At 49.6% G+C, this 23,594-nt stretch overlaps 2 protein-coding genes across 2 annotated transcripts; one reads left to right on the top strand and one right to left on the bottom strand.

Moving 5' to 3' along the window:
* Positions 1-4,808: 4,808 nt before the first annotated feature.
* TMEM278 (transmembrane protein 278) lies at positions 4,809-9,251 on the bottom strand. Its single transcript, XM_009952369.2, has 2 exons — positions 8,982-9,251; positions 4,809-5,079 (listed from the first exon to the last, which is right to left on the bottom strand). Exons 1-2 carry the CDS (start codon positions 9,249-9,251, stop codon positions 4,810-4,812), a joined length of 540 nt encoding a protein of 179 aa, XP_009950671.1. The 3' UTR covers position 4,809.
* Positions 9,252-19,130: 9,879 nt separating this feature from the next.
* Positions 19,131-23,269, top strand: MRPL20 (mitochondrial ribosomal protein L20). Its single transcript, XM_086476204.1, has 4 exons — positions 19,131-19,220; positions 20,753-20,863; positions 21,181-21,258; positions 22,815-23,269. Exons 1-4 carry the CDS (start codon positions 19,134-19,136, stop codon positions 22,986-22,988), a joined length of 450 nt encoding a protein of 149 aa, XP_086332330.1. The 5' UTR covers positions 19,131-19,133; the 3' UTR covers positions 22,989-23,269.
* The last annotated feature ends 325 nt before the right edge of the window (positions 23,270-23,594 follow it).

The raw sequence follows: 23,594 nt of genomic DNA, 5'->3' as shown, positions 1-23,594 counted from the left end.
TGGGCTGCAGGACTCCTTCCAACACCTTGTCTAGGTGTGTGAAAGCTGGTCTGTAGGTCAGCTCTGGCTGACTAAGCAGCGAAGCCATTTAGAAGCAGGATGAGCAGCTGATAACAAATTAAGAGGAAAGAGATAATAAATGATATACTAAACACTGGTAACCATGAATACCTTCGTGTTGGAGAAGCCACCTGGAAGGGTGAAAGAGAAACACACAAGCAGCATCAACAGTCCTAAAGAACCCCTAATATAATAGTATTATTATAATATTATTAACAAGAGACAGGTGAAAGCCTGTAAAAGGCCTCGTAGATTTGGCTCAGCTACATGGTTCCCCCTTGTGTCCACTTCGGCGTGTGTGTGTGTGGATTTAGGAGCCCAGCTCTGCGTTAGCACCTGCTCCAGTGCACGTTCCCAGGCGTGACATAGGGCTGGTCGCGCAACTGCGTCTCTTCTGTTTTCCCCTTCGCCAGAGCAGATGCTTCCAGCCCTGGTGTGAAGGACCAAACCATGACTAAACACCCCCTGAGACACGGCATCTTTCTAGAGATTCCATCGGCTTTGGATCTGCACCAGTCAGTGAGGACAGGGGAGCAGGGAACACACAGAAACGCTGTCCCTGACCAACGTCTTGTTGAGTGGAAATATATTTTTGTGTCTTCTGAGGTAGGTCAGTACCAGGTTAGTGCCATGGCTTTGAATCATGGAGAAGGTGTGGCAGGGAAATTACATCCATACATAGTTGGACTTTAAAAAAAAAACAAAACAACAGTTGAAATATGTTTCTTTCTGTCCTCGCTAAGCAGAGCCATGCTCTGAACTCTGCACTGGGTTGGGAGCTCCCAGAACAAAGTCCTGTCTGTGGAGTTCAGAAGAGGCAGGCGTTGCTTCACGGCACACTTTCCCCCCAACATCTGTGGGCACAGTCCCCGCCTGGCACGCCAGCGCTGCAGGAAGCAGCCCGGCACAGCTGCCTGCAGGATTTGATCCAAGGCTGAGGATATTGAGGATGTCTCTGTCCTCTCTACAGGAAATTGAGGATCTAACCAGTTTCACATCAGAGCCACGGCACCGCTTGCGATGCCTTGTCGTGCTCTCTGCCCGTGCCAGGACTCCCCTGAGGTACGGCCTGAACGCTCTGACACGAGGTCTGTTCTGCTGCAGAGAGGAATTGTGCTTTCAGGTAGATTCATTTCCCCTTTGCTATTAAAACTCTCCGTGAAGTAAAATACAAAATTAAATAAATGTTTGTTTTATTAGGAAGGCTGTTGCCAAGAGCTGTTAATTCCTTCTCCAGAGGCAGTAAAAGGAATGGTTCGCTACAATACTTGCACCATAGCTAGGTTTAAGAATACTTTCCTTGAGAAAGCAGCTGGATTAAACAACAGGTGAGCAAAAGGAACAGCAGCTCATATCAAATATCTGTACCCAGTCAGCAAACATCGCCTCCGGGCAGAACCTTATCATCCTGTAGCACGATATCTCCTCTTCACGAAGCAGAACTTTCTTCTGCTTTTCCTCAGTCCTGTCAGAAACTTAAGACTAGTTCTCTCCTTTTAACTCTTCAAGATAAGACAGAGACTGACAGCAGAGGCGTAGGGAGGAAACAGAAGGCCACACCGCAGGGGGAAGAATGGCAGTGAGCACAGTTGGCAGTAGGATCAATCGCAATTATTGGGGTTTTTTTACGGATGTTTCGCTTCTCACAGGCTGAGGCACAACATGAGACGATCACGTGCTCCTGCCTCTGAGCTGGCACTTCATGAAAGGAACTAGCTGAAGGAGCACTGCTTTATGAGCCCTGTGAACCAGACCGGCCTCCTGACGCCTTCTCCAAATTTGTCCCTCCTGTGTGTCTTTCCCACCCTATTCCAAGGGGAGTGCAGCTGTCCCCCAGGATTTTGTCGCTGTACAGATGCAAGTGCACCACGGCCTGCTGTCAAAGCACCTTATGGAAGGGCAGCACTTAGAGCAAACCCACTCCTCTCACCCCAGTCACGGCAGAAGGTGGTCCCAGGCAGATGAGGGCACATCTGTCAGACGAGCTGCAGGGCACAGGAAAGTCAGCAATGTTTATTCGAGCCTCGATCTTTAGTTTCGATGAAGGACAAGCCAGAGACAGAAAATTTAGTGTTTCAGGGACCATTTAGAGGGTCGTATTTGTAAACACTCTATTCAATAGTCTGCGAGATTCTCTAGGAAGCCATACAGAGGCACGCGTCACCCTTGTTATGGTTTATGTTGGTTTTGCTAGGAGACAGTCAGCTAACTCCCTGCTATCTGTGTCCCACAGTGAAGTGGGAATGTAGAAGTACTGCCTTTGCCATCCACTTCATCTGTCAGCTTCAGAGTATTTACAGAAAAGAAACTTTCTTCTTACTGCTTCAAAGCATCTAAAGATGTAACAGTAATCACTAAAGGCTGGAGCTTCAGGACAGACAACCTTTTATGGAAGGCCAAAAGTCTCTAGCTTAAAGGAAAGAAGCTCAAACCAATTACTGCTGCACTTTTATTTCCCTTTTCAAGTCAGGCAGTCCATTGTGGTCATGTAACAGGCCTGAGCAAACGCTAATGCATTCTTGCTCTCCTGAGTGGCACCAGAATAATTCAGCCAGCACTTTCGCCCTGCAGAATCCCAGAGCAATGGAAAAAAGCATTCAAATACAAACTCCGCACTCCTTCAGCCACTCAGGATCTGGGACGGAACAAACTTGCTCATCCCTCTGTGGTACGTAGAAAAATATGGAGCAACGTCCGGAACTGTAAATGAAGAATATCGGTTGCACCTGAACTATCGTGGAGGTGGTTTGTTGAGGCTTTGGTTTACTGCAACTGCCAGGATGGGATAAAGAGCAATGAAGGCTGGCAGAAAGACTAGATGAACGCACACATGGAGCCAGCGAAGGGAATGTATTGCACTGCTGCCCCTCTGCTCGCAGCGCAGAGCTGCCTGCTTGCTGCACGCCCAAGCTAAAACCGGGACCGTCACAAGGTCACAGGATGGCCAAAGCCCAAAGCAATGGCTCTGGTTTCTCAAAACAAGGGGTCCAGCAACAGCGCCCTGCTTTCCTCCAGCTGTCCCGGTGTTGCTCTTGTTTGTTTTGGTGGCCGGACTGAGTGTCCCCCTGTCCGTGCGCTGGGTGTTTCCTGCCAACTCGGTTCACTTTCAGCTGTAGCCACCACTGGTTATTTTCCTGGGTGGGACTAGGGCTCTGCAGGCTACGTAGACTGGAAAAAACAATCCTCAGAAAGACAACAGAAATTGCCTCTTAACTTAGTGGTGCGTACTGTGGTACAACGGGCACCACATGGCTGTTTCTGGTGCAGCTTTGAGGTAGAACAGAGAGAAACTCCCTCCGTGGAGGTTTTTCGTATCTTTATTTATATATAACACGCAAAGTGGTTATATTTGGGAGACAGGGGAACAGCAGCCAGAGGGAGTACACAGCTTGCAGTGGTAAGGAACACACAGACCCCCACTACCTGGAAACTAGAGACCCACGGTGATTTGAAAGGACAGAATCATGCATCAAGCTGCCATGCTTTTCCCTGCCGGCCACACCTCCGCACGCACGCTGTCCTTTCCACTCAGCTGCCATTTCTGGCATGCCACACAGCAGAGGATCTGTGGTGTTACTCCAGAGAGCACTGGAATCGAGAGAGAGATCCAGTTGACTTAGCTAAGCATCGGTCCAGGCCCTGTGGGAGTTCTGCAGAATCACAGGAGGGAACGCAGGGTTCCCCTGCTCAGCAGGTCTCAGGCACAGAGCCCCTCTCCAGGGAGCGAGCCGTGGTTCCCCACACATCACTCTGGATATTGCAGCTCATATATTCAGCACAGCAGGCCCCCAGACACAATCTTGCTGCCACACTTGCATTTTTCATGCGGGCCAGTCAGTCTCTGTCCTTGTTTCACACCGAGAATACAACACAGTGCCTGTGCCGAAGTGGCTCCTGGGTCCTCCAGATATCCAGCCTTATTGGGGCGCTGAAATATTCGTAGCAGTCAGCAGTCAGTTTGACCCTTTCCAGTTCTCCACTCTTAAACTGCAGCACCAACCCTAAATCTACATATCTGTGACCCTCAGAAAACAAGACGTTATACACTGTCCCCCACAGGCATACGGAGAACTTGTGGTGCTCAGCAGCCACCATGAGTCTTCAGCTCCTCCTGCCAGGAATCCTAAAAATGACCTGAACCCTCAGCCAGACTTAGCCCCAGACAAAACAACCCAACCACAGCATAAAGGACAGGGAGCTATTTGCTGCTTAATAACCATCAGCCATGACCAGCCAAGCATATTTCAAATCAGCAGCTGGCAGGGAAAAGACCCAAAGATCAGCATTTTTTTCCACAGCCAACCCAGTGACCTGACTCAGGAGCGGAGAAAGGAGCACAAGCGCTGCTCTAGACTGTGGGAAAGAGTGATTGCTAAGTGGGGGGAGAATATCTGATGGGTATCTGTCCCGTGTGAGGCAGAACACGCCGTCAAGACTGGAAACAGTGCTGTGCTCTGAATGCAACAGGCACTGGGAGCAGCCCCTGTGCTTTTCAGGGCTGAACATCGTCTTTACCATCAAAGACTCGTGTTTTCTGTGTTTCCCCCACAGTGGGCAGAATCCTACCCACTTACAGACAAAGCTGTAGGAGATGGCTCCGTAATGGATCTCCCTTCCGCTCACATCTGGGTACTACAGAGCCTTCAGCTGCAGAGATCTCAGGATGGTGGTTCTGGGAGGTGATGGTGGGGAGGAACAGGACAGGGAGCAGAGGGTGCTGGCTGGGCCAGGGCCTCTGGTGCTGCAAACTCAGACCCAGGCCCTGACCTGAGTGTTCCACCCCTTGGCACAGCTGCACAGGCCACCCTCCTCGTACCAGCGCCACTTCACCCCCTTGTACACAGCCCTGCTGCACGGCTGGAAGCACATGAAGAGGTGGAGACGCCTCGCCAGGCTGCAGTAGATGGCCATGGCCACCACGATGAGAGGGGACATGATGACGAAGCCAAGGATAATGAGGGCAGAAGAGCTGTTGTCATCCAAGAGGCTTTTGCAGTAGCGGGCGGCTGAGTGCAGCACCTGTGGGAAGAGCGAGACAGAGCTTGTCACGGACCTGGCGGTGGATGGGGAAGGTGGCCAAAGGACCCTTGAGTTTCTACTGCTTTCACGGAAAGATGCACCTCTTCCCTCTCTTCAAGCCGAGCTCAGCAGCCTTCAGGCTACACTACGTGACCCACAACACATTTTAATCAAGCTTTCAACTGTTCCAGCATCACCATGAGACAAGAGCACTGCACACCGATGCTGAAGCAGGAAACGCCAATCTTAATCGCTACCAGAATAGCACAACTTGCCGACAGGCAGAAACCAAATGAAAAGGCCTCCTGTTGCTACATGGGTGTGGGTGGCACAACACACTGGAAATGATAACAAAGTCAATAAAATGCACCCAGATGTTCGATTCTCCAGGCAGAGGTTGGTCATTCCATAGCTACCCACTGGCTGGAGACTCTCCAGGCTCCTGCCCTGGAACAGACCCCTTTGTGTCCTGTCTTCTCCATACACACTGTACTCGTTTCTACCTCTGAGCATCTCTTTGCGCTGCAAAACCTGCCAGGAAAGCCCATTCAGCCCATGTTGCTGTTAGCACACTAACTGGTCCTTGCTGAGTGGTATTTAAAGCCCTCCTTTCATCCTGGCAGCAGGAGATTTGAGCCAAGGCCACTCAGTTGTTCTGCATTAACAAATGCTACCGGCCAACCCCCACGTCCTCTACTTTCCTTTCCTTTTTCCATATTCATTCAGCAGTAGAAGAAACACAACCCATCATACTAAAAAAAAAACCCAAAACCAAACCACCTAATGGATCTGAAGAGCAGAAATCAGCCTCTGGCTGCTAGGAAGGCATTGAAAAGCAGTAGCCCAAAGACAAAGGACTGCCCTTGCAAAGCCGTGCTGCTGCAGTCCCTCTCTGTGCCTATTACAGAAAAGTCTGCGTTAAAAGACTCCTCACAGCCAAGAGCAGCACAGTTGCTTTCACTGCCGATGTACTTGGCTGTACTCGAAAACCTTTTGCATCTCCTCAAAGCCTTCGACTGCAGAGCACCGTGTGTGCAAAGAACTTGAGGTTTTCCACGGTGAGGGTCAAGCAGGCTGAAGCTGGAAGGGGTAATTTCAGGGGGCAGTCCTCATGCTTTTTCCCATTTTGGGTCCAGTTTGAAGTCTATATTGATGTTTTCCAAGGAACAGTTTCAGATCATGGGAAAAATTGATTTAAGGGCTTTACAGGCAATCTCCTATTCAACCTACCCTGAAAAGCCTCCTGTCTTACAGAACCTGCACCCACATTTTACCAAGGCAATGGCCCACACTGCACTCCCTCCCAAGGAGAATTTATTAGGTTATTTCCCGTGAAGACTTATTCTTCAACAAAACAAGTCATTCTACACACTTTTGCACGCAAAAATTCTAACAGCCACGCACTGTGAAAGGAAAGTGTTGCAACAAGCCCTGAAGACGGGTTAGATCAGGACCTGAGCCATTTGCTCTCTGTAGTCCCTCCAGAGCCCCCCACTTCACCCTGTTGGGCATCACACACATTTGCATCCCACAGTAAAACATTTCCAGAGGGTGTCAGAGCCACAGTGGGAATTGCCTGGCCCGGAGGTACGTGATTTCTCTGTGCATTATGCTTCACTCCAACTAGCAGCAGCACTTGGGTCTACCCTGTTCTACAAAGCACTCACTGTGACAGATGTGTCCCTGTTCATTAGTTTGCAGATCCAGGGAAAGCTTTTCAATAACAGCAGCTATGAGCTGTCGTAATTTCAGGGCAATAAAAATCAGAGCCAAACTTCTCAGTCCAGCAAATACATCAGTGCTGAGAAAACAACAACAGCACAGTCCCTTTGTCAGGGAGCTTTGAGACTGGGAGCTGCGGGCTGACCACTCGTGCTGCTGGGATGTCAGCTGAAAAACACAACACAATGGCTGTACTGGAAAGTTACAGCACATCCCCCAGTCAAAGCTATAAATGCTCGCAGTCAACAGTCTGTCTCAGCCTGCTGCTCTGTCCCAGGGTTTAGAGGCCTTCAGGGAGCAAACTAAGATTCCACCTGCAGAATGAGCGCCTCTACCACACACACAGAGCTCCTCGGAATAAATATCCCTGGCACTAAAAGTGCTGCCAAAGAAGCAATCCTCCCGGAGCCGAGGGACACCTTGCACATCTGGGAAATGGGATTTTACACTTCAGCTACGCAGAGAGGGTGTCTCCTCCTTCACAGCGGGGTGAGACCTCCACAGCTATGTCCATGCACAGCTCCACAGATGTCAGCACAGCCTTACTGGGCTAAACTGGGCAAATGGCTGACCCCTGCTGCCTGGTTGGATCCTTTCCTACCACCCATGCTAGGATCTGCTCAAAGGGATCATAGAATGGTTTGGGTTGGAAGGGACCTTGAAGATAATCTACTCCCAACCCCCCTGCCATGGCAGGAACACCTTGCACAGATTTCGTCAAAAGGAAGGGGAAAAACTTTCTTCTTTCAATATTTCTCAGTTAAATACATCAATTTGAGAATATTTAAATAATCTTCCCTTTAGCTCAGATTCTGTGGAATGGAGAGACCAATTGCATCTACATTTTGAGTCAATTGTCCCTTCCAAAGTAGGAAGCAAATGAGCTTTTCTGACTTAGGATCATCAGCAAGAGAAGCGATATTGAGCTGGTCTAACAGTTACTGCCTGGAAGTAACTGCTTTTTCACATCCACACTTAGTCAAGGGATTCCAAAAATATTTACAGAAATACAGCAAGAAATTTGTAAGTAATGAAACGATGAAATGCAGAGGACAGCAAGCGACTGGAACAGACACGCACACACAGCCAGAGCCCTTTCTGACAAAGGAGGCTCATTTGTTGGTGTGAGAAACTGCCCAGCACATTGGCACCACATCTGAACGTCCCAAGGGCGTGAGAAGGGGATTATATATTCTGTTAGACCTTACTAGTTCTGTAATTAGTCATTAGGCAGATCAAACACGGCAAACACTGTAGAGGGCTTATTGAAAGGGAAAGTACCAAACCCTGTCAGAGCCCACGTAGGACTTGTGTGAATTACAGAGGAGTTCAGGCTGGCAGCTCCCAGGGGTCACAGAACAGAGAGAAATATTGTGACATTAAAATGCAGACAGCAGCTCTGTCGAGCCAAGGAGCGTTATTCACCTGACCTGTCACAGCTGCTTACTATCTTCATGGGAATACAACTGAATTTCCCAAACAAGCTTCCATTTGCTACAATACTGGGAGAAGGGAGGGGTAAAAATGGATCTTGCTCATTCCTGCCAGCATTCAGGTGTGCCCCCAAGACTGGCACCTCAAGCAAGCTTCTGTGAAACGCTGTGGATACCTCTCTGATCGCTTTGCACTTGAACAGCTGCACCAAGGGCAGCGCACAGGGGATCAGGACCAAGGGGTCCCATGCTGTCTCAGTCCCTGAGGAGCTGGGCAGCCACAGGCGGCTTCTGCCAGCGCTCTCCCTGCCTCGGCAGTGCGAGCCTTCCTGGGCGAACCTCCCGACCCTGAATGTACGGGGGCCAACCAACGGCTTTAAGACAATTAGTCCAGAAACCATAAAGCCTGCTCTTTCCTAGATAAATGGACGTGCCAGCCTGGTTTATAGCTGTGTCACAGGCACCAAGCAGGAGAGGCCGCTCCCTCGTGCAGCCGAGAGCCTGCAGGTCAGCATGAACGGCCACAAACCTGTTCTTGTCAGCCCAGTCTATCCACATACCCCCCACTCCCCCCCCAAAAAAGGTTATCTATACACATACACACCCCTTATGGAAACAAAGCCAAAGCTCAGGGAGTCCAGCCTTGCCTTTACATCCACTGTTCCCCATGGGCTAAAATAAAATCCTCATGGATGGCCCTGCCTTGGAGGTGGCTGTTGGCAGTCAAATGGAGCAAGGCTTACTCACCTGAGAGTGGCACTGGAAGCCAAAGTAAACCACCACAATGGTAGGAAGCAGCACGATGGTGAAGATGACAAACATCAGGAGCAAATTGATGAAAAATACCAAGGAGTTCATGGTGACTACCAGCAGGGTCCACACCAAGCAGCACCAGGCACTCCGTGGCTCCCTGGGAAGCAGCTGGTCATCAATGTCGTACGGCGGGAGGCTAGGAATCATCTGAGACTTCTCCGAGAGGTTTTCTGCTCCAAAGTCCTCAGTGTCCTGGCCAGGCATTCTTCAGGAAGATTGCTAATCAACCCACGCTCTTCCCCAAAATGGTTTCCTTGCTTTTGGCAACAGACCTGGGAAGGAATTTGCAGAGGCTTTTTCTGCCTCTTCCACACGTGGACAAGAACACCTAACCAGAGATCATAACGGAGCAAGGAAGGACAGGCCTCTTTCAGCCACCTGCTTTCCCAGGACCTGGCCAGCACAGGTTGTTTCCTTTCCGAATGCTTTCCAGCAGTGTCCCAACTGCAGTTTCAAAGTAGATGTGGCCGATGGAAGCTTGGCAATAGCTTTTATTCTGCTTTTGAATCCACAGTACTTCTGAATTTGTTGTTCTTCCTAGGGTTATGATCCCAAGAGGTCCCAAACAGTTGCTGTCTTAGCTTCAATAGGCTGCTCGGTTCCAGAGAATGCCTAGTTTTAGTATCGTCCTCTCCCTCTGGGCACTGCTGTTTGCTAAGAATATCAGCCTTAAGCACTTTCAGACAGTTCCTCGACTTCAAATCATCTTTCCGTCCTCTTCACCCTGTACCCAAGCAAACATTCCTGCTCAGCTCCAATCCAAAGGAGGTGACCAGTGAAGATAATGAACAGCAGCAGTTTCTCCACTCTCTCTGCCTTGCTGGAGTCCTTGCCCACACCTTGCAGAGCTGGAAGCAAAGACCGGAGCAGCGTATGGTGCCACTGCTCTCGGTTGCCTGCAGTCACAGGCACTCAGATAGGAGCAGTGTCTTCCTTTGTGAGCTGGCTCCCAGAGCTTTGCAACGCTGCTCTGTTTACAGAGTAGATTCTGAAGCTGCTTGCTGGGCGAGCCAACCCTTTACATCTGTCTCGCTGCTGAAGTGGTTTAGCACGCAGCACCCAAGAGCCACCCTCGAACCGTACATTCCCACGTCAAGGTGGTCCCTTTTCAATTTGAATTATTCTGCCTCTAATTCATTTGCTGCAATTTCTCTCTAGATTAAAAAAAAAAAAAACTTAGGAAAATTTATAATAATCAATATGTACCTCAGAAATCTTCTGTTCCCTGCAGTCACCACAGTTATTGCTTGCAGAACATATTGATATTCTTGTAGTGAAGGCACAATAATCGTCCATTATTTCATCTGCCCCGTAGGATCAATATTATTTGAGAATTTCAGTGATATCTGCACATTTACATAGCCTTTTAGATACATCCATACAGGCGTGCTCATAATACTGCAGGAGGGAGAAAACTTCCTTAACTCTGGAGGAAACTGAGGCAGCAGAGGGCTTACCAGAAGGCACAGCTCACCTATGGCACAAGTCAGGGAAAGAATCCAGGAGTCCTCTGTTCCACTTGATGCTGTTTCTCTCAGAAAACTCTTCCCTAGAAGAAGGTTATCCGAAAAACGAGGTTCCCACAATGCTAAATGTCAAGTGATTTTGTCTTACAGATGAGTAAGAGATTTCCTTCATTAAATGCTTTTGTTAAAAATTGTGCATTTTGGGTGCCGCTGCCACCGCTGGGTGTTTTGGCACCTTTACTTATTTACTGGCTGTAGCAAGATGCACAGCAGGATTAAGGCTAAGGCAGTTTTTGCCAAGGACTTGGACAGACCTGCTCATGAAGCATTTACTGGTGGCCTGTCAGAAGAGCTCCACCAGGTGATAAGTCAGGGCTAGCAGACCCCTGGGCAGCTGGATCCCAAACATATTACGGCTTAACAACAGCCTCTGACAAAGCCACGCCGCTCGGAGAGCAACACAAACACAGTATCCAGGCTCAATCCTCACCACTCGCGGGTGAAGCAGCCCGTTAGTGATTTCTGGGATGGCTTTTAATCAAAGTTCAGCTCCGCTGTGCCAGGCACTCCGTACCTGTTGGCCAAGCGCACAGCGCGTCTCGTCGTGCAAGTTCAGAACCAGGGAAGAGGCACACGTAGAGTTAAAAGGGTTCCCCGGGCTTCTTTCAAAGCTAAAATTTGGATGTAGAATTCCAAGTCACAGCCCACTGTTTCACTTGTGATGCACATATGCGTCATACGAGCCATCTTCCTGACCGCAGAAAGTAGAAATATCATCCTACGAAGATACAGGCCCATGTAGCCAGAATTATTGCCTTTGAATGGAAATCGAATATCGCTGAACAGACTCTGTCCTCCTGCTGCTGAAAGCACCTTCTCACCCGCAGCTGGAAGAGTGTCGCACACTACTGGTAGAAAGAAAGCAGTGAGACAAATTGAGACCATTTGCAATCTGGCACATGCAATCAATATCAAAACAGAGGTTTTCAAACCAAAGTGAGTTGAAGAGCTGTGCGAGGATACAGATTTCCAAAGTGTAATGAGTGACAGTGGTGAGAACGAAGCCTTTTGAAACAAGTCAGTAGTTTTTAAACAGCTCAACACTGTCCATACCTACTATGCAGTTCCCCGGCTATGAAAACTACTATTGGATCCACTTACTGCTTCGTTTTCTTTCCATGGCTCTTCTTGTAGAGCCTCTCGGACATCCAAAAGGGTCTCACAAGCTCCAGCTTTATCAGTACCCAGCAGTAAAAATTCATCTGGCTGATCTGTACCAGACCACAAGTCAGGTGTATCATTCCTACAACAGCAGAAATAACTCGTAGCTATGTGGGGCGCTTTGCTTACCGTTGACAGGTCTCAAAGCCCATCAGAAAGATGCACAGCTTCAGCCACAGGAGGCTGCTGGCAGCTTAGCAAAAACGAAGTTCTTGCTGGTCCCTAAGAGATGGGGAGCCAGGCACAACAGCAGAGCCAGCAGGGCAGAGGGCTGCCAGGGAAGGCTCCGTCCCACAGTACCCAACCAAGGAGAAAACAGTAGACGCAGAGATGACGTTCAGATTGAACTGAGGAACCACGCTGTAGAGCTGGAAGGCGCACGGAGGTGTGGGAAGAGATATGGCAATATCTTATTGCAGTGCAGTGACCTGCTTACGAGCCAAGACAGTTGCCAAGCCAGGCTGGTGTTCTGCAGTCCTCAGAATTAATGGCTTTGCTGTGGAGACAATTGTGTACGTGAATCAAGGGTGTTCAGACATCATCCACGCTTCATTCTTCAGACTCTTAGACAGGTTTTGAGCTCTCTCACCATCCCGCTTTGAGTTGAGAAAGATCTTTTCAGACCAAACTGTGGCCAGATGATGAGAGGTTTATGATTTAGGCAAAATTCTAGCTTCTCCGTGATGCTTCAGGAAGGGGAAGATAAAAGTGGGAGCCAGCATCTCCAATATAATCCCGTTTATTTACCAAGTGGCCGAAGAGTAATTTTTTTTTCTGAAATATGACAGGGAACAAAGAACGGGAGGTCTGTTTTTTGCACAGAAGGCTAGTCCCTTTCTAGCGAGAACTCCACCCAAAAGGATTCTCTGGAAGACCTGCTCTCAGGGCTTTCTCCAGCTGTGGCTTTCTCACTTCTTCCCTGAAGCCCATTTTCTTCTGCACCTCTCCTAGACACAACGGCCAGACAAGAGCAGGGAAAATTGCTTCGCCTCTCATGCCCTGTATTTGCCCGTTTTGAGTGAGGGCTGGTAGTTTCACGGGACATCCATCCCAAATGGATACATGGTGGCTATTCCCCCGGTTATGGTGGGGTTTGGTTGGTGTTGGGTATGTCTGGTATTGGTTTGGTATTTCCTCACTGGAGGGAAAAGCCTCTCACCCCGAGAGAGCAACAGGGGAAGGAGACAGCATCACTCAGGAGCTAGAGAGAGCCGTTCTCCACCCAAAGCAGAGAGCAGCTGCACTGCTCCTCACCAGGGACTGGTGCTAATGACTGAAACTAGATTTCTCTCCATTAATTTTGTTTCCTCTAGCTCTAGCACTGAAGGTGACACTGAATTTAATTAATCTGTCTTGTTTGTTATTATTTATTCTTTCTGTTGAGTTCTTTCACAGTGAAAAAAAAAAAAACCAACGTGGACTTGCCAAGAGAGGGGAAGATTAAAAATAGACTCTGAGACTGACAGCACTGCCAGCAGCCTGTATCCTGATTTGTTCCAGAAGGAATACACCGGTAAATAAGAGAAAACATTAATTTGTAGCATGGATTAAAGTCAACATCTGTTTGTATTGAACCCAGCTGCCTTTGAAGGAGCAGGGTAGGGAAAAGAAGTGTGAAATCCAGAGAGCAATTCCTCTCCTTTGGGCAGCAGGCACCAAGAATTCCTGGTCCTGGACTGACCAAAGCACGGAAGCTCTTCACCCACAGCCAGCCTGCCAGCTTCCCAGCCACAGCGGGAGTCCTGGACCACCGGAGCTTGCCTCTCTGCGGAGAAGTGAAACCAGAAGCACAGAACTGAGTAGAAGGGGTTGAAGGAGCCATGGCATAAGCTGAATTTCACTGTGGAATACTGCCCTGAGGAATCCTGGTTCCTTCCATCGAAAGGTTATTCTTGTGTTTGGTCATCCCACCTAGCTGGGTAGGGTACCACATCTTGGGTACCACAGTGCACTGCACACTCCCATCACAGGGAATAATGGTTCTCCTTGTTTTTCAAACCAAAAAAATATATCTGAAAATGACTTCTTTAAACCGATTATAAATTCATTTACCACAGCTCTGCATTGGAAGTCAAAACCCAAGGAAACTCTCTCCCAGATATGAAGACGTTCCTCTACTTTTTCATTTTCAAGTGTCAAGCACTGAAATACTTTTTAAAAGTGTGCTAACTAATCCAAACATTTACAATTGATTTCAAAAGCACTTGAGCTGACAGATCAATTTTAACAAGACTGCAAACCCCAGGAGCAGCTCTGTTTGGACAGCCACTTTCCTGGGAAAGAGGGAATAAACTGTGAAAAATTTTTAGTAATAAATGCATGAGAGAAGGATTAAAAAACACAGAGAGAAACACCCTTTAAAACAGTCATCAGAGTACGAAAAGTCCATTTTCATCTTGTTCCACCCATTTCCTTCACTGCGCTCGCAGGCTGAACGGCTCCTAGGGGAGAATGCGGGGCAGCAGCGCTCTTTCAAGCTGCATAATGTGAAATCTCTTCCTTCACGGATCTATCCAGACATCCAGAGGGAAATAACTGTGAATCCATCCTGCTTACAGTTGTTGCCCAGGCCAGCCACAGTGTCAATAAAGCCCTGAATCTGTGCAGGAAACCAGACGGCGTTGGATGCAGTAAGTGTGACAAATGGCATGGAGGCTACGGAAGAGTCTCCGTATTCGCTACGCCTGTCTAACCACCACTGCTTTCTGTTTGTAATATTTTTCAAGCTTGACTTACGCCTTCAACGTGGGGAAAGGACAAGACAGACTTACAGCCCCCCTCCAAAAAAAAAAACCCACTATAGGAAGCAGAATCAAGGTTAGGCTTAAACCATGGAAAGATTGTGAACTCGGTGCTGGGCGACTAAAAATTCTACCCAAAACCCACTTCGGCTGTGTTGTGTTGGGGCACCACAGAGCAGGGTTTGGCTGCTCTCTGCAGCTGGCCGTTCTGTAATTTTTTCCTCACGTAGCGTTGCCTTTCTACCAGAGCCCAACAGAAGGATCAGCTACGGGCGGAATTTCTGTGCTGGCATTTGACCTGCTCCCAAGCCTGATGCAGATGGAGCCAATCCTGAGAATTTTCTAGGAGTGGCTGCCTGTTTCTCAGACCTCGGAGGGCACAGACGAACCTGAACTCCTTCCCTCCCGGTTGTATTTCGTCTGCCTGTTCCCACAGAGAAGCTCTGTGGAGTGAAGCTTCCCTTCGGGAGTCAGAAGTGATGAAATGTGTGTAGATGATGCCTCCTTCCCCACGTTTGTGCTTTCCCATACAAAAATCCTTCTTCAACACTAAACTCCCACTAAAACAAACAAACAAACAAAAAACCCAGTGAAACCATCAATAATTCTGCTGCGGAAACCAGCTTAGAACAGCCAGGAGTCATACAGATCTGAGGAATTTTTTAACACTTAGATTCTTTTTAAGCATTTTCTAGTATTCTTATTCTTTTCAGAGCCAGTATGATCTGTTTCATGATGTTCATAACAACTTCTGCCAGTCCCACGGGCTTTCTGCTGATTTGCGGGACTGTTCCATCTTAAAGATGCACGCTTCCGTTAGGAGAAGGGGTAGGAAAAGGAAAACAAAACAGCCTGGTATTTGTTGAAATGATAAAATACTAAGTCAGCATTCCTTTCTCTTCTGCAGAGCTTTTGCATTTTAAATTTTCCAAACACCTAGGTTTTGTCTGCAAGTATCGGTATAAAAATAAACTGTGTGCCCAAATTAAAATTAAATTAATTTTTATCATAACCACCTTTTAGAATAATATTCATTTTAGAGTAATACTCTTTTCTGTGAACCCTAACAACAGTGAGAAGCCTAAAAGGAATACTGGTATAGGCAGACATTCAGGTATTTGTGAGTGCTGATAGCACTAAAGTTGCTAGAGAAGTGACAAATAATGCCTAATTCTTCGACAGCACGTTTATCTGCAGAAGGCAGCTTGGACACGTTATTTTACCACGGCTTCCTTCATGGAAAACCACAAAAGCCCAACGGGCAGTTAGTGGCCTCCTGAGCCTGGGTTATACTCAGGGTGTGACTGGGCAGAAAATAACGACTCGCTGGAGCTCACAGGCTGTTAAGGGCTAAAAAAAACTGTATCTCTTCTTCCACCAGAAAAGAAATTCTTGCACTTAAGTGGCAACAAGGAGGAAGACTTCCAGATCACTGCGCAGCCTGCTATAAACGGCTGGGTTCAAAAAGGAGGCTAAAGGAAACGAAAGCTATGCTGTTGCGTAAAAATCCATTGCGCTGCTTCCACAGAACGCTGAAGTAAGGCTTCGTGACAAACAATCACGTGCCATCCTCGGTGTGTTCGGTTTTATCGTATTTTTTCCCATTTGCCCAAAATCTGACTTTATATTCTTCAGTGTAAGTAAACCACGTAAAAAGATGAAGACTTACAGGAAGTAAATATAGTTTGTAAATCGGAAGTAAAACCAATATTGGGTAGAGAGGATCAATCCTTATTACTTCATTTAATAAATTCGTATCAGTGGTGTCTTTCTTCCGCTGCTTTCTCAACACAGAACAGAAAACATTACCGGTACTGCTAAAAGTGACCGGTCTTTTCAATGTGATTTTAATATCCAAAGATTTTATTTTTATTGCTGGAATTTAATATCACTAACGAAGGCTTTGCTGAAGCTCTTGGGAGCTTCAGGCATGCCCTGCTCACTCCAGGGGCGTCGTCCTCCTCGCTCCACTACTTTCAAAACCCTAACCTCGAGTGACTTTCACACCAACCAAACTGCAGCACTTAGCACCAAATCTCAATCCATCTCCACAAATGCGTCGCCCAACCCAGCCTCGCTCTTGGCCTGCCCTCACCCAGCCCCGGCCCCACCAGCACGTGGCTCCCGCACGTCGGGTTCCCCTCCCGGGGAGCTGCGCCCTGGCTGCCGCCCCGTGACTGCCGCCGTCCTGCCGTACCCCTGCTCTCTCGCGGCCCCGACGCCTCCTTTCTCTCGGTGCCGCCTGCATCCCATCTCCTCTCTACAGTCCCGGAGCAAGTCTCCCACTCCATGCCACCACCTTCCCCCATTCAAGCCCTTGGCTCATTCGCTGCTTGAGTAGTCATAAAAGTGCCATAAATTTTAACAGCTTTGCTAAATCCGATGAAACTTTCCAAATTTCTTTTGCTATAATGAAAATACATTTTAACCTGTGGGAGGTCTGAAAATTGCGTTTGTTCAATTTATTTTCCTTTGGGAAAAAAACCCACATTCTAATGATTCTTTTAATAACCGAGTGAACTTCAGGGCAACCAAACCCCAGGGACAATAAGCAAGATTCCTCGAGTCTCTGATTCTGTGAAATTTCCACATCCTTAACAAATCCCTGCCCATAATTGGGAAGGATGTCTTGATGATGGTGCAAGTTATAGAGCAGTTTCTAACAGCAGCATCATGGCTTTGAGACGCTGAAACTGATAATGATTAAAGACAAATTCATTAGCTCTCTGACGGCAGAGACCCTTGATGCAAAGAAGTAATTCTCCCGCTGTCTATAATGACAGCACCATCTCGCGGTCATTCTTTTGTACTTTTTAGCTTTCTATCCCCTACACGGGATCAAGGAGTGAAACTTTGTGTAAAAAAGCAAAACAACCACCAGGGTTTGCAGCGGGGGATGCACAGAACGCTCCTCATCTTGAGCGAACAGCTTCAAGGACTTGAGCTAACTGAGCAGCCAAGGCTGGCCGAAGGCTGGCAAAGCGTTTCTGCCAAAAAAACAGCTCCGAGGTGAACTTTATCTCAAAATGAGTAGGGGGGACTGACCCAAATGACCACGGACGGCCACCCGAGAGCTTGTGTGGAGCGTAGTTCTGCAATGCTGGCAATATGCAGACAGGGTAGAAAGGTGGAGTTATGCCAAGTGACGATGTGTGTGGTGTAACTGAAATAGCGTATTTACGTGCTAGAATTCGCGTAAGTTTTCCGGTTAGCTTTGCACTCGGTCTGGGAACGTTCCCCGATTCTCTGCCCCATCAAATAAAGCAATGTCTCCCTCCTAAACGTAGGTTCATTTCTGCGTTTCGGGAGCTTGGGAACCCCGTCAGTAAAACTCCCGGCGCGCTCCATCGCAGAGGCGAGCGCCGCACAACCTGCCGCCCCCCCCCTCGCCGAGCTGTGCGGGACGGCCGCCTCCAAGCACCTCAGTCCCTTCTGATCCAGCGAGTTTCGGCGACAGGCGGACACAACCGCCCTGTCGCGGTGGGCAGCGAACCAACGGCTTCGCGGTGTAGCTGCTCCTCCAGCGAGGTGCAGGCCTGGCCCGTGGCGGGCAACGCTGCGCTGGACAGGCCCAACGGCCAGCGAGACCTCACTGCTCTCTGGAGAGACTTCACTGCTCTCTGGAGAGACCTTGTTGCTCTCTAGAGACCTTCTGCTCTCTGGAGACCTCCCTGCTCTCTGAAGAGACTTTATTGCTCTCTGGAGACACCTTATTGCTCTCTGGAGAGATCTCACTGATCTCTGGAGAGACCCCACTGCTCTCTGAAGACCTTACTGCTCTCTGAAGACCTTACTGCTCTCTGGAGAGACCTTTTTGCTCTTTGGAGAGACCTCACTGCTCTCTGGACAGATCTCACTGCTCTCTGGAGATCTCACTCCTCTCTGGAGAGACCCCACTGCTCTTTGGAGACCTTACTGCTCTCTGGAAACCTTACTGCTCTCTGGAGAGACCTTTTTGCTCTCTGGAGACCTCACTGCTCTCTGGAGAGACCCCACTGCCCTCTGGAGACCTTACTGCTCTCTGGAGAGACCGTTTTGCTCTCTGGAGACCTCACTGCTCTCTGGAGAGACCGTTTTGCTCTCTGGAGACCTCACTGCTCTCTGGAGACCTCACTGCTCTCTGGAGAGATCTCACTGCTCTCTACAACTACCTAAGAGGAAGCTTTACTGAGGCCGATGTTGGTCTCTTCTCCCAAGTAACTAATGACAAGCGGTAATGGCCTCAAGTTGCACCAGGGGAGATTTAGGCTGGATATTAGGAAAAACTTCTTTACTGAAGGAGTGCTCAAACCTTGGAACAGGCTGCCCAGGGAGGCGGTGGAGTCACCATCCCTGGAGGTAAAAAAGCCGTACCGATGGGGCGCTGAGGGACACGGTTTGGCGGCGGGCTGGGCAGCGTTCCGTTAACGGTTGGACTCGATGACCTTAAAGGCCTTTCCCAACCAAAATGATTCTCTGGGACCACCGCGATGGCAGCAGCCTGACAGGCCTCCCCCACACACAACCACCGGGGCACGGCACGGCGCAGGCCCCGCCACCGGGGCCGCCTCGGCGGGTGGCGGAAGGGCCTGGGCCCAGGCCGGGCGCCCGCCCCGGCCCCGTCCCCGTCCCCGTCCCCGCCCCGGAAGGCGCCGCGGTGCCGCGGAGGGGCGGCGGAGATGGTGCTGCTGAGCGTTCCGCGCTGGCTCCGCAGCCGCGTCACCGATCGCTTCTGGAGGGTGCAGGAGGTGCTCAAGTATGCGCGGGTGAGTGGGCCCGCCGCTGGCGGCCCCGGAGGACGGGCGGCGGGGCCGCGGCCTCGCCGGGTGTGAGGAGCGGGCGGGCGGGTCGTTCCGGTGGCCGCCAGGCCTTTCCCGGCGGGGGGGGGGGGGGGGGGGAGGTGGTGGCGCTTGTGCCCAGAAACGCCGAGGGTCCGTGAGGTTGTCACGTCCGTTTTTAATGTGTGTGGGTCTGCCTGGATCGGATTAAAGCTGGAGGCCATCCACGGGACTGGGCACCGGATTAAAGCTGGAGGCCATCAGCGCGTCGGGGGGGGGGGGTGCCCTGGCGCCGCACACGTGTGCGTGGGGATGGGGGGGAATAAAAGGGAGAGCAGAAGGAAAACTGGAAGAGGGGTCTCTAAATACAGCCCGCTGGGGACTGGTGTGGGTCGCAGGGTTTTGGTGTGGGTCGCGGGGATTTTGGTGTGGGTCGCGGGGTTTTGGTGTTGGTCGCGGGGTTTTGGTGTGGGTCGCGGGGTTTTGGTGTGGGTCGCGGGGTTTTGGTGTGGGTCGCGGGGTTTTGGTGTGGGTCGCGGGGTTTTGGTGTGGGTCGCGGGGTTTTGGTGTGGGTCGCGGGGTTTTGGTGTTGGTCGCGGGGTTTTTGGTGTTGGTCGCTGGGTTTTGGTGTTGGTCGCAGGGTTTTGGTTTGGGTCACGGGGTTTCGGTGCGTTTCTTTAAACTGGGCAAAGGAGCAGGGGGGGAAAGAAAATAATTTAATTGCTCTTCAAGTCATTTTAGAAGGTAAAAGAGACTGCTTTCACACCACGATGTCATAAAGTCGCTGTGAAGCAGTTTCTTTCACCTTCTAAAACGCGCTTGATTCAATGAGTTCGACTGAAGGTCTGGCTGTGGTACCTAGGCTGGGGAAGAGCCTCTTTCAAGGGCAGACTGTTAGCATCCAGGGAGGTAGCGCATCTTGCTGTAGTATTGGGGTGGAAAGCGTTGAAATAAGTGATAGTACTTTGCTCTTGTAGTGCCTAAGCTGTCCATGGTAGCAGTTACCTATTTCTCTGACTGCAGCACTGGCTGCTTCTTCCTCCTGGTTAGAAGGATCTCGGTGGTAGCTCCAGTGAGCTGCTTTCTTTACGCTTTCTGTTTGGGCAGCTGCAATGTTTTTTGACATACCAGAGGCTCCTGTCCCATCCCTGTGTTTGTACTGACAAAGCTGAGAGGGCAGCTCGGGAACGAGAATAAACGCGCGAGTTTAGGGGCTGGCTGAAAGCACTGGAGATGATTCCGTGGTTGCCTTCCCCCTGGACCCGCAGCCTAAAGGAGGTCTGGTTTTGGCTCCTTGCTGCATAACTGAAATTTTTCAGCCTGCTCCAACGTTTCAGCTTCAGGTTTCCCATGCTGAAAAAGAATATTTTCGTTCTGTGCCAACTGAAGGCTTAGCTGAGGTTTGCGAGGCATTTTGTGAGCCTTGTTACGAAGAGTTGTGAAATGCGAATGAGCATTTATTAGAATTAGCAAAGGGTTTAACAGCCTTAAAGGCAGCTGAACGCCTTGTTTTCTTTCAGCATTTCCGCGGAAGGAAGAACCGCTGCTATAAGCTGGCTGTGCGGAGTGTTCGGAGAGCTTTCGTGAAGTCTACAAAGGCCAGAAGAGAGAAGAAGAGATTCCTGAGAGCGGTAAAGAGCAGAATGTTCGATGTGAACGTTAAAATGGGAGAAGAGCAGAACTGAAATAGCCATTTTCCTTACTTGGGGGGGGGGCGGGTTTCTCTCAAAATGTTTTAAGAGTGTGAAAAATACAAGTTTTAGGTAAGCATAGGCCCTCCGTGGTCTGAAACAGCTCCCATTCTGAAGTTCATACCTGCGTACGTTGCGTTGAGAGCAGGCTGTAGGTCTGAAAATGTTACATTTACTAAGTGTGAGCAGATCAGCATGACAGAAGGTTTACTTTTAAAGTATCTGATCATCCAAGCTGTTCATTTTTACCCTTTTAGCTCTGGATCACTAGGATTGAAGCAGCTTCTCTTGAACATGGTTTGAAGTACCCGGCTTTCATAACCAACCTGTTTAAGGTAAGGATGGTGCTAAAAGAATCATTACTTTGAAACAGCAAATTGGAGAAAATGCCTGATAGAGACCTCCTGAAGTGCGAGGCCAATGAATTCCTCAAAACCCTGAAATCTCTCGAGTAGACGTAGCCTGACGGAGCGTATCAGAGGGTTGCTGCTTGCTGTCTAAGAACGCAGCTGCAAGGAACCAAAGCTGCAGCTTTCCCTTGCCAATCTCGGAAGAATCAGGGTGGGGACTTCCAAACGGGAGCCTGAGCGGGCAATAGCACGCAGGGCATGGCGGAGGGATTGGGAGGCTCCTTCTGCCAGGCTGAACTCGTGCCAGCGCTGTCCTGCGTCCCAGTTCCGGGGAGGAAAGGCCTTCGGCTTATGAAGGGCGTTGCGGTCGCTTCAGGAACTAAGCTCTGCCCTAAACCCGTTTCTCTTCCTTAAGTGCATAATCCCCTTTTATCCTGGCGAACGTGGCTGCTCTACACCTTGTTCTGACCCCAAAACTTTCACTGTGCAGCGTAAGAAGGAGACTTGTAAAATGCTTCCACGCTTGTCGCCACTGCGGGCGTGAAGCGGCAGCTGCCTTTGCTTTTCCTTCGAGAAATTTAAAAATACAAAGCTGAGATTAGCAAAACCAACCCTAAGAAAGCTCTGATGTTTTCACTGCCAGCTTTGTGTTTTGGTGAGCGTGGACAATGCAGGGAGTTGGTGCCGGTGTCCCTGGTTCTTAAACGTGGAATTGGTTTTCATTTGTGGATGCTGCGACTGTAAAATGAAAACTTGTTTCTCTTGGCTGTGAACGGAATAAAAAGGCAGCGTTTCTGCTTCTTGAAGTGGAACTACATGTAAATTTACAGCATATTTCAAAACCTCGGTGTTTCAAATAAACAGATAACTTTCTAGGTTTTCTGACATGTTTCCCGGACAGCAGTACAGTTTCTGAAATTTCTACCTTCTCCTGGTTACTCTTGTCACACTCTAACCAAAAGAATCAAGCACTGCCTAAAAGTTAACTCTTTTTTTTCTTTTTCCCCTCAAGATGCCTGTCCCTTTGATTCTTTTCTCAGAGCAGTATATTTTTGCAGGGTTCTCTGTCAAAAGATCCAAAAGAAGAAAACTTTTATATAATACCTCCTGCTTAGAATATGCAGTTGACCGTGCACAATCTGGTGTATTTGACCCTGCAGCCTTCCTTTCTCTGCTCCAGGACACTTTTTAAGATACCGAGCAGCTTCTAGCACAAGTAAACCTGAATATGTTTCAGAACTGAAACAAATGCTGTGGATTAACCTGTAACACGTGGCCTCCCACAACATAAGAGATTCTTCTGCAGTTCTTCGTTTCCACTAGAAAGCCCTTGAAAAAGTCAGTAAAAAAAAAATGTTACACAGTGGCTTAACGAGACACGCACGACCCGGTGGTGACGTCTGACAGTTCTCTTAATAGTTCCAAAATTGTGCAGCGTAGAAAAAAAGCTAATGTCCCTTAAGACCTGAGGTAATCATGAAACATTGCAGCGTTGTTCCTACCAGTTACAGCACTTAACCGACAACTTTTCTTGCCTTTAGTCCCAGGTCGAGCTGAATAGGAAGATGATTGCCGATTTGGCCATTTATGAGCCCAAGACCTTCAAGTCCCTGGCTGCGTTAGCCCAGAGGAGGAGACAAGAAGGCTTCCTGGCCGCCCTGGGAGATGGAAAAGAACCGGAGGGGATATTTTCCCGGATCGTGCACCACTACTGACCCTGGAGGGAACCCGCAGACGCGCGTGACGGGCGGGAACTTGTGCCGCCACGCGAACCCGCCGGCTGGCTGCCGCGGGGAGCGGGGCTGAATCCCCTACGGAAGGGTCCAGGAGGACGGGGTGGGTCTGGGTGCGAGGCTTGCGCCTCGGTGACGTTTTTCCCCTGCGTTGTTGTGACGACAAACCGCCGTACGGTGGCCGTAGAAGTTCCGGTGTTAACGGATGACGCACGCAGCGCCCGCGTACGCTTGCTGTTACGTAATAAAGGTGTTTGGTTTGGTTTTTTTTTTTGGTAACCGCTCCTGGAAAAGCAAGTCGAGTGGTGACTGCCGGGGGGGGGGGGCGGGTCTGGGCCCCCGCCGCCGGGCCCGGGCCGAGCTGGAAGCGGCTCCGGGGAGGCCCAAGCGCTGCTGAGGGGTGGTGGCGCGCGCCGGAAGTCCCGCCCCCTCCGCCCTGTTCAAATTCCCAAGCGGTGCGTCACGCCGTTCCGTTGTAGCCAAGGGAGAACGTCAGGCGTCGCGGCTGCCGGGCCAATGGGCGACCGCTGATCCGTCGCGCTTCACCAATAGGAGCCGACCGGAGGTGGAGAAGGGCGGGGCGGGGCG

This window comes from Leptosomus discolor, chromosome 20 (genome assembly GCF_034619465.1).
Source record: "Leptosomus discolor isolate bLepDis1 chromosome 20, bLepDis1.hap2, whole genome shotgun sequence".
Classification (NCBI taxonomy): domain Eukaryota; kingdom Metazoa; phylum Chordata; class Aves; order Leptosomiformes; family Leptosomidae; genus Leptosomus; species Leptosomus discolor.
This window is presented reverse-complemented; position numbering and strand designations above follow the sequence as displayed.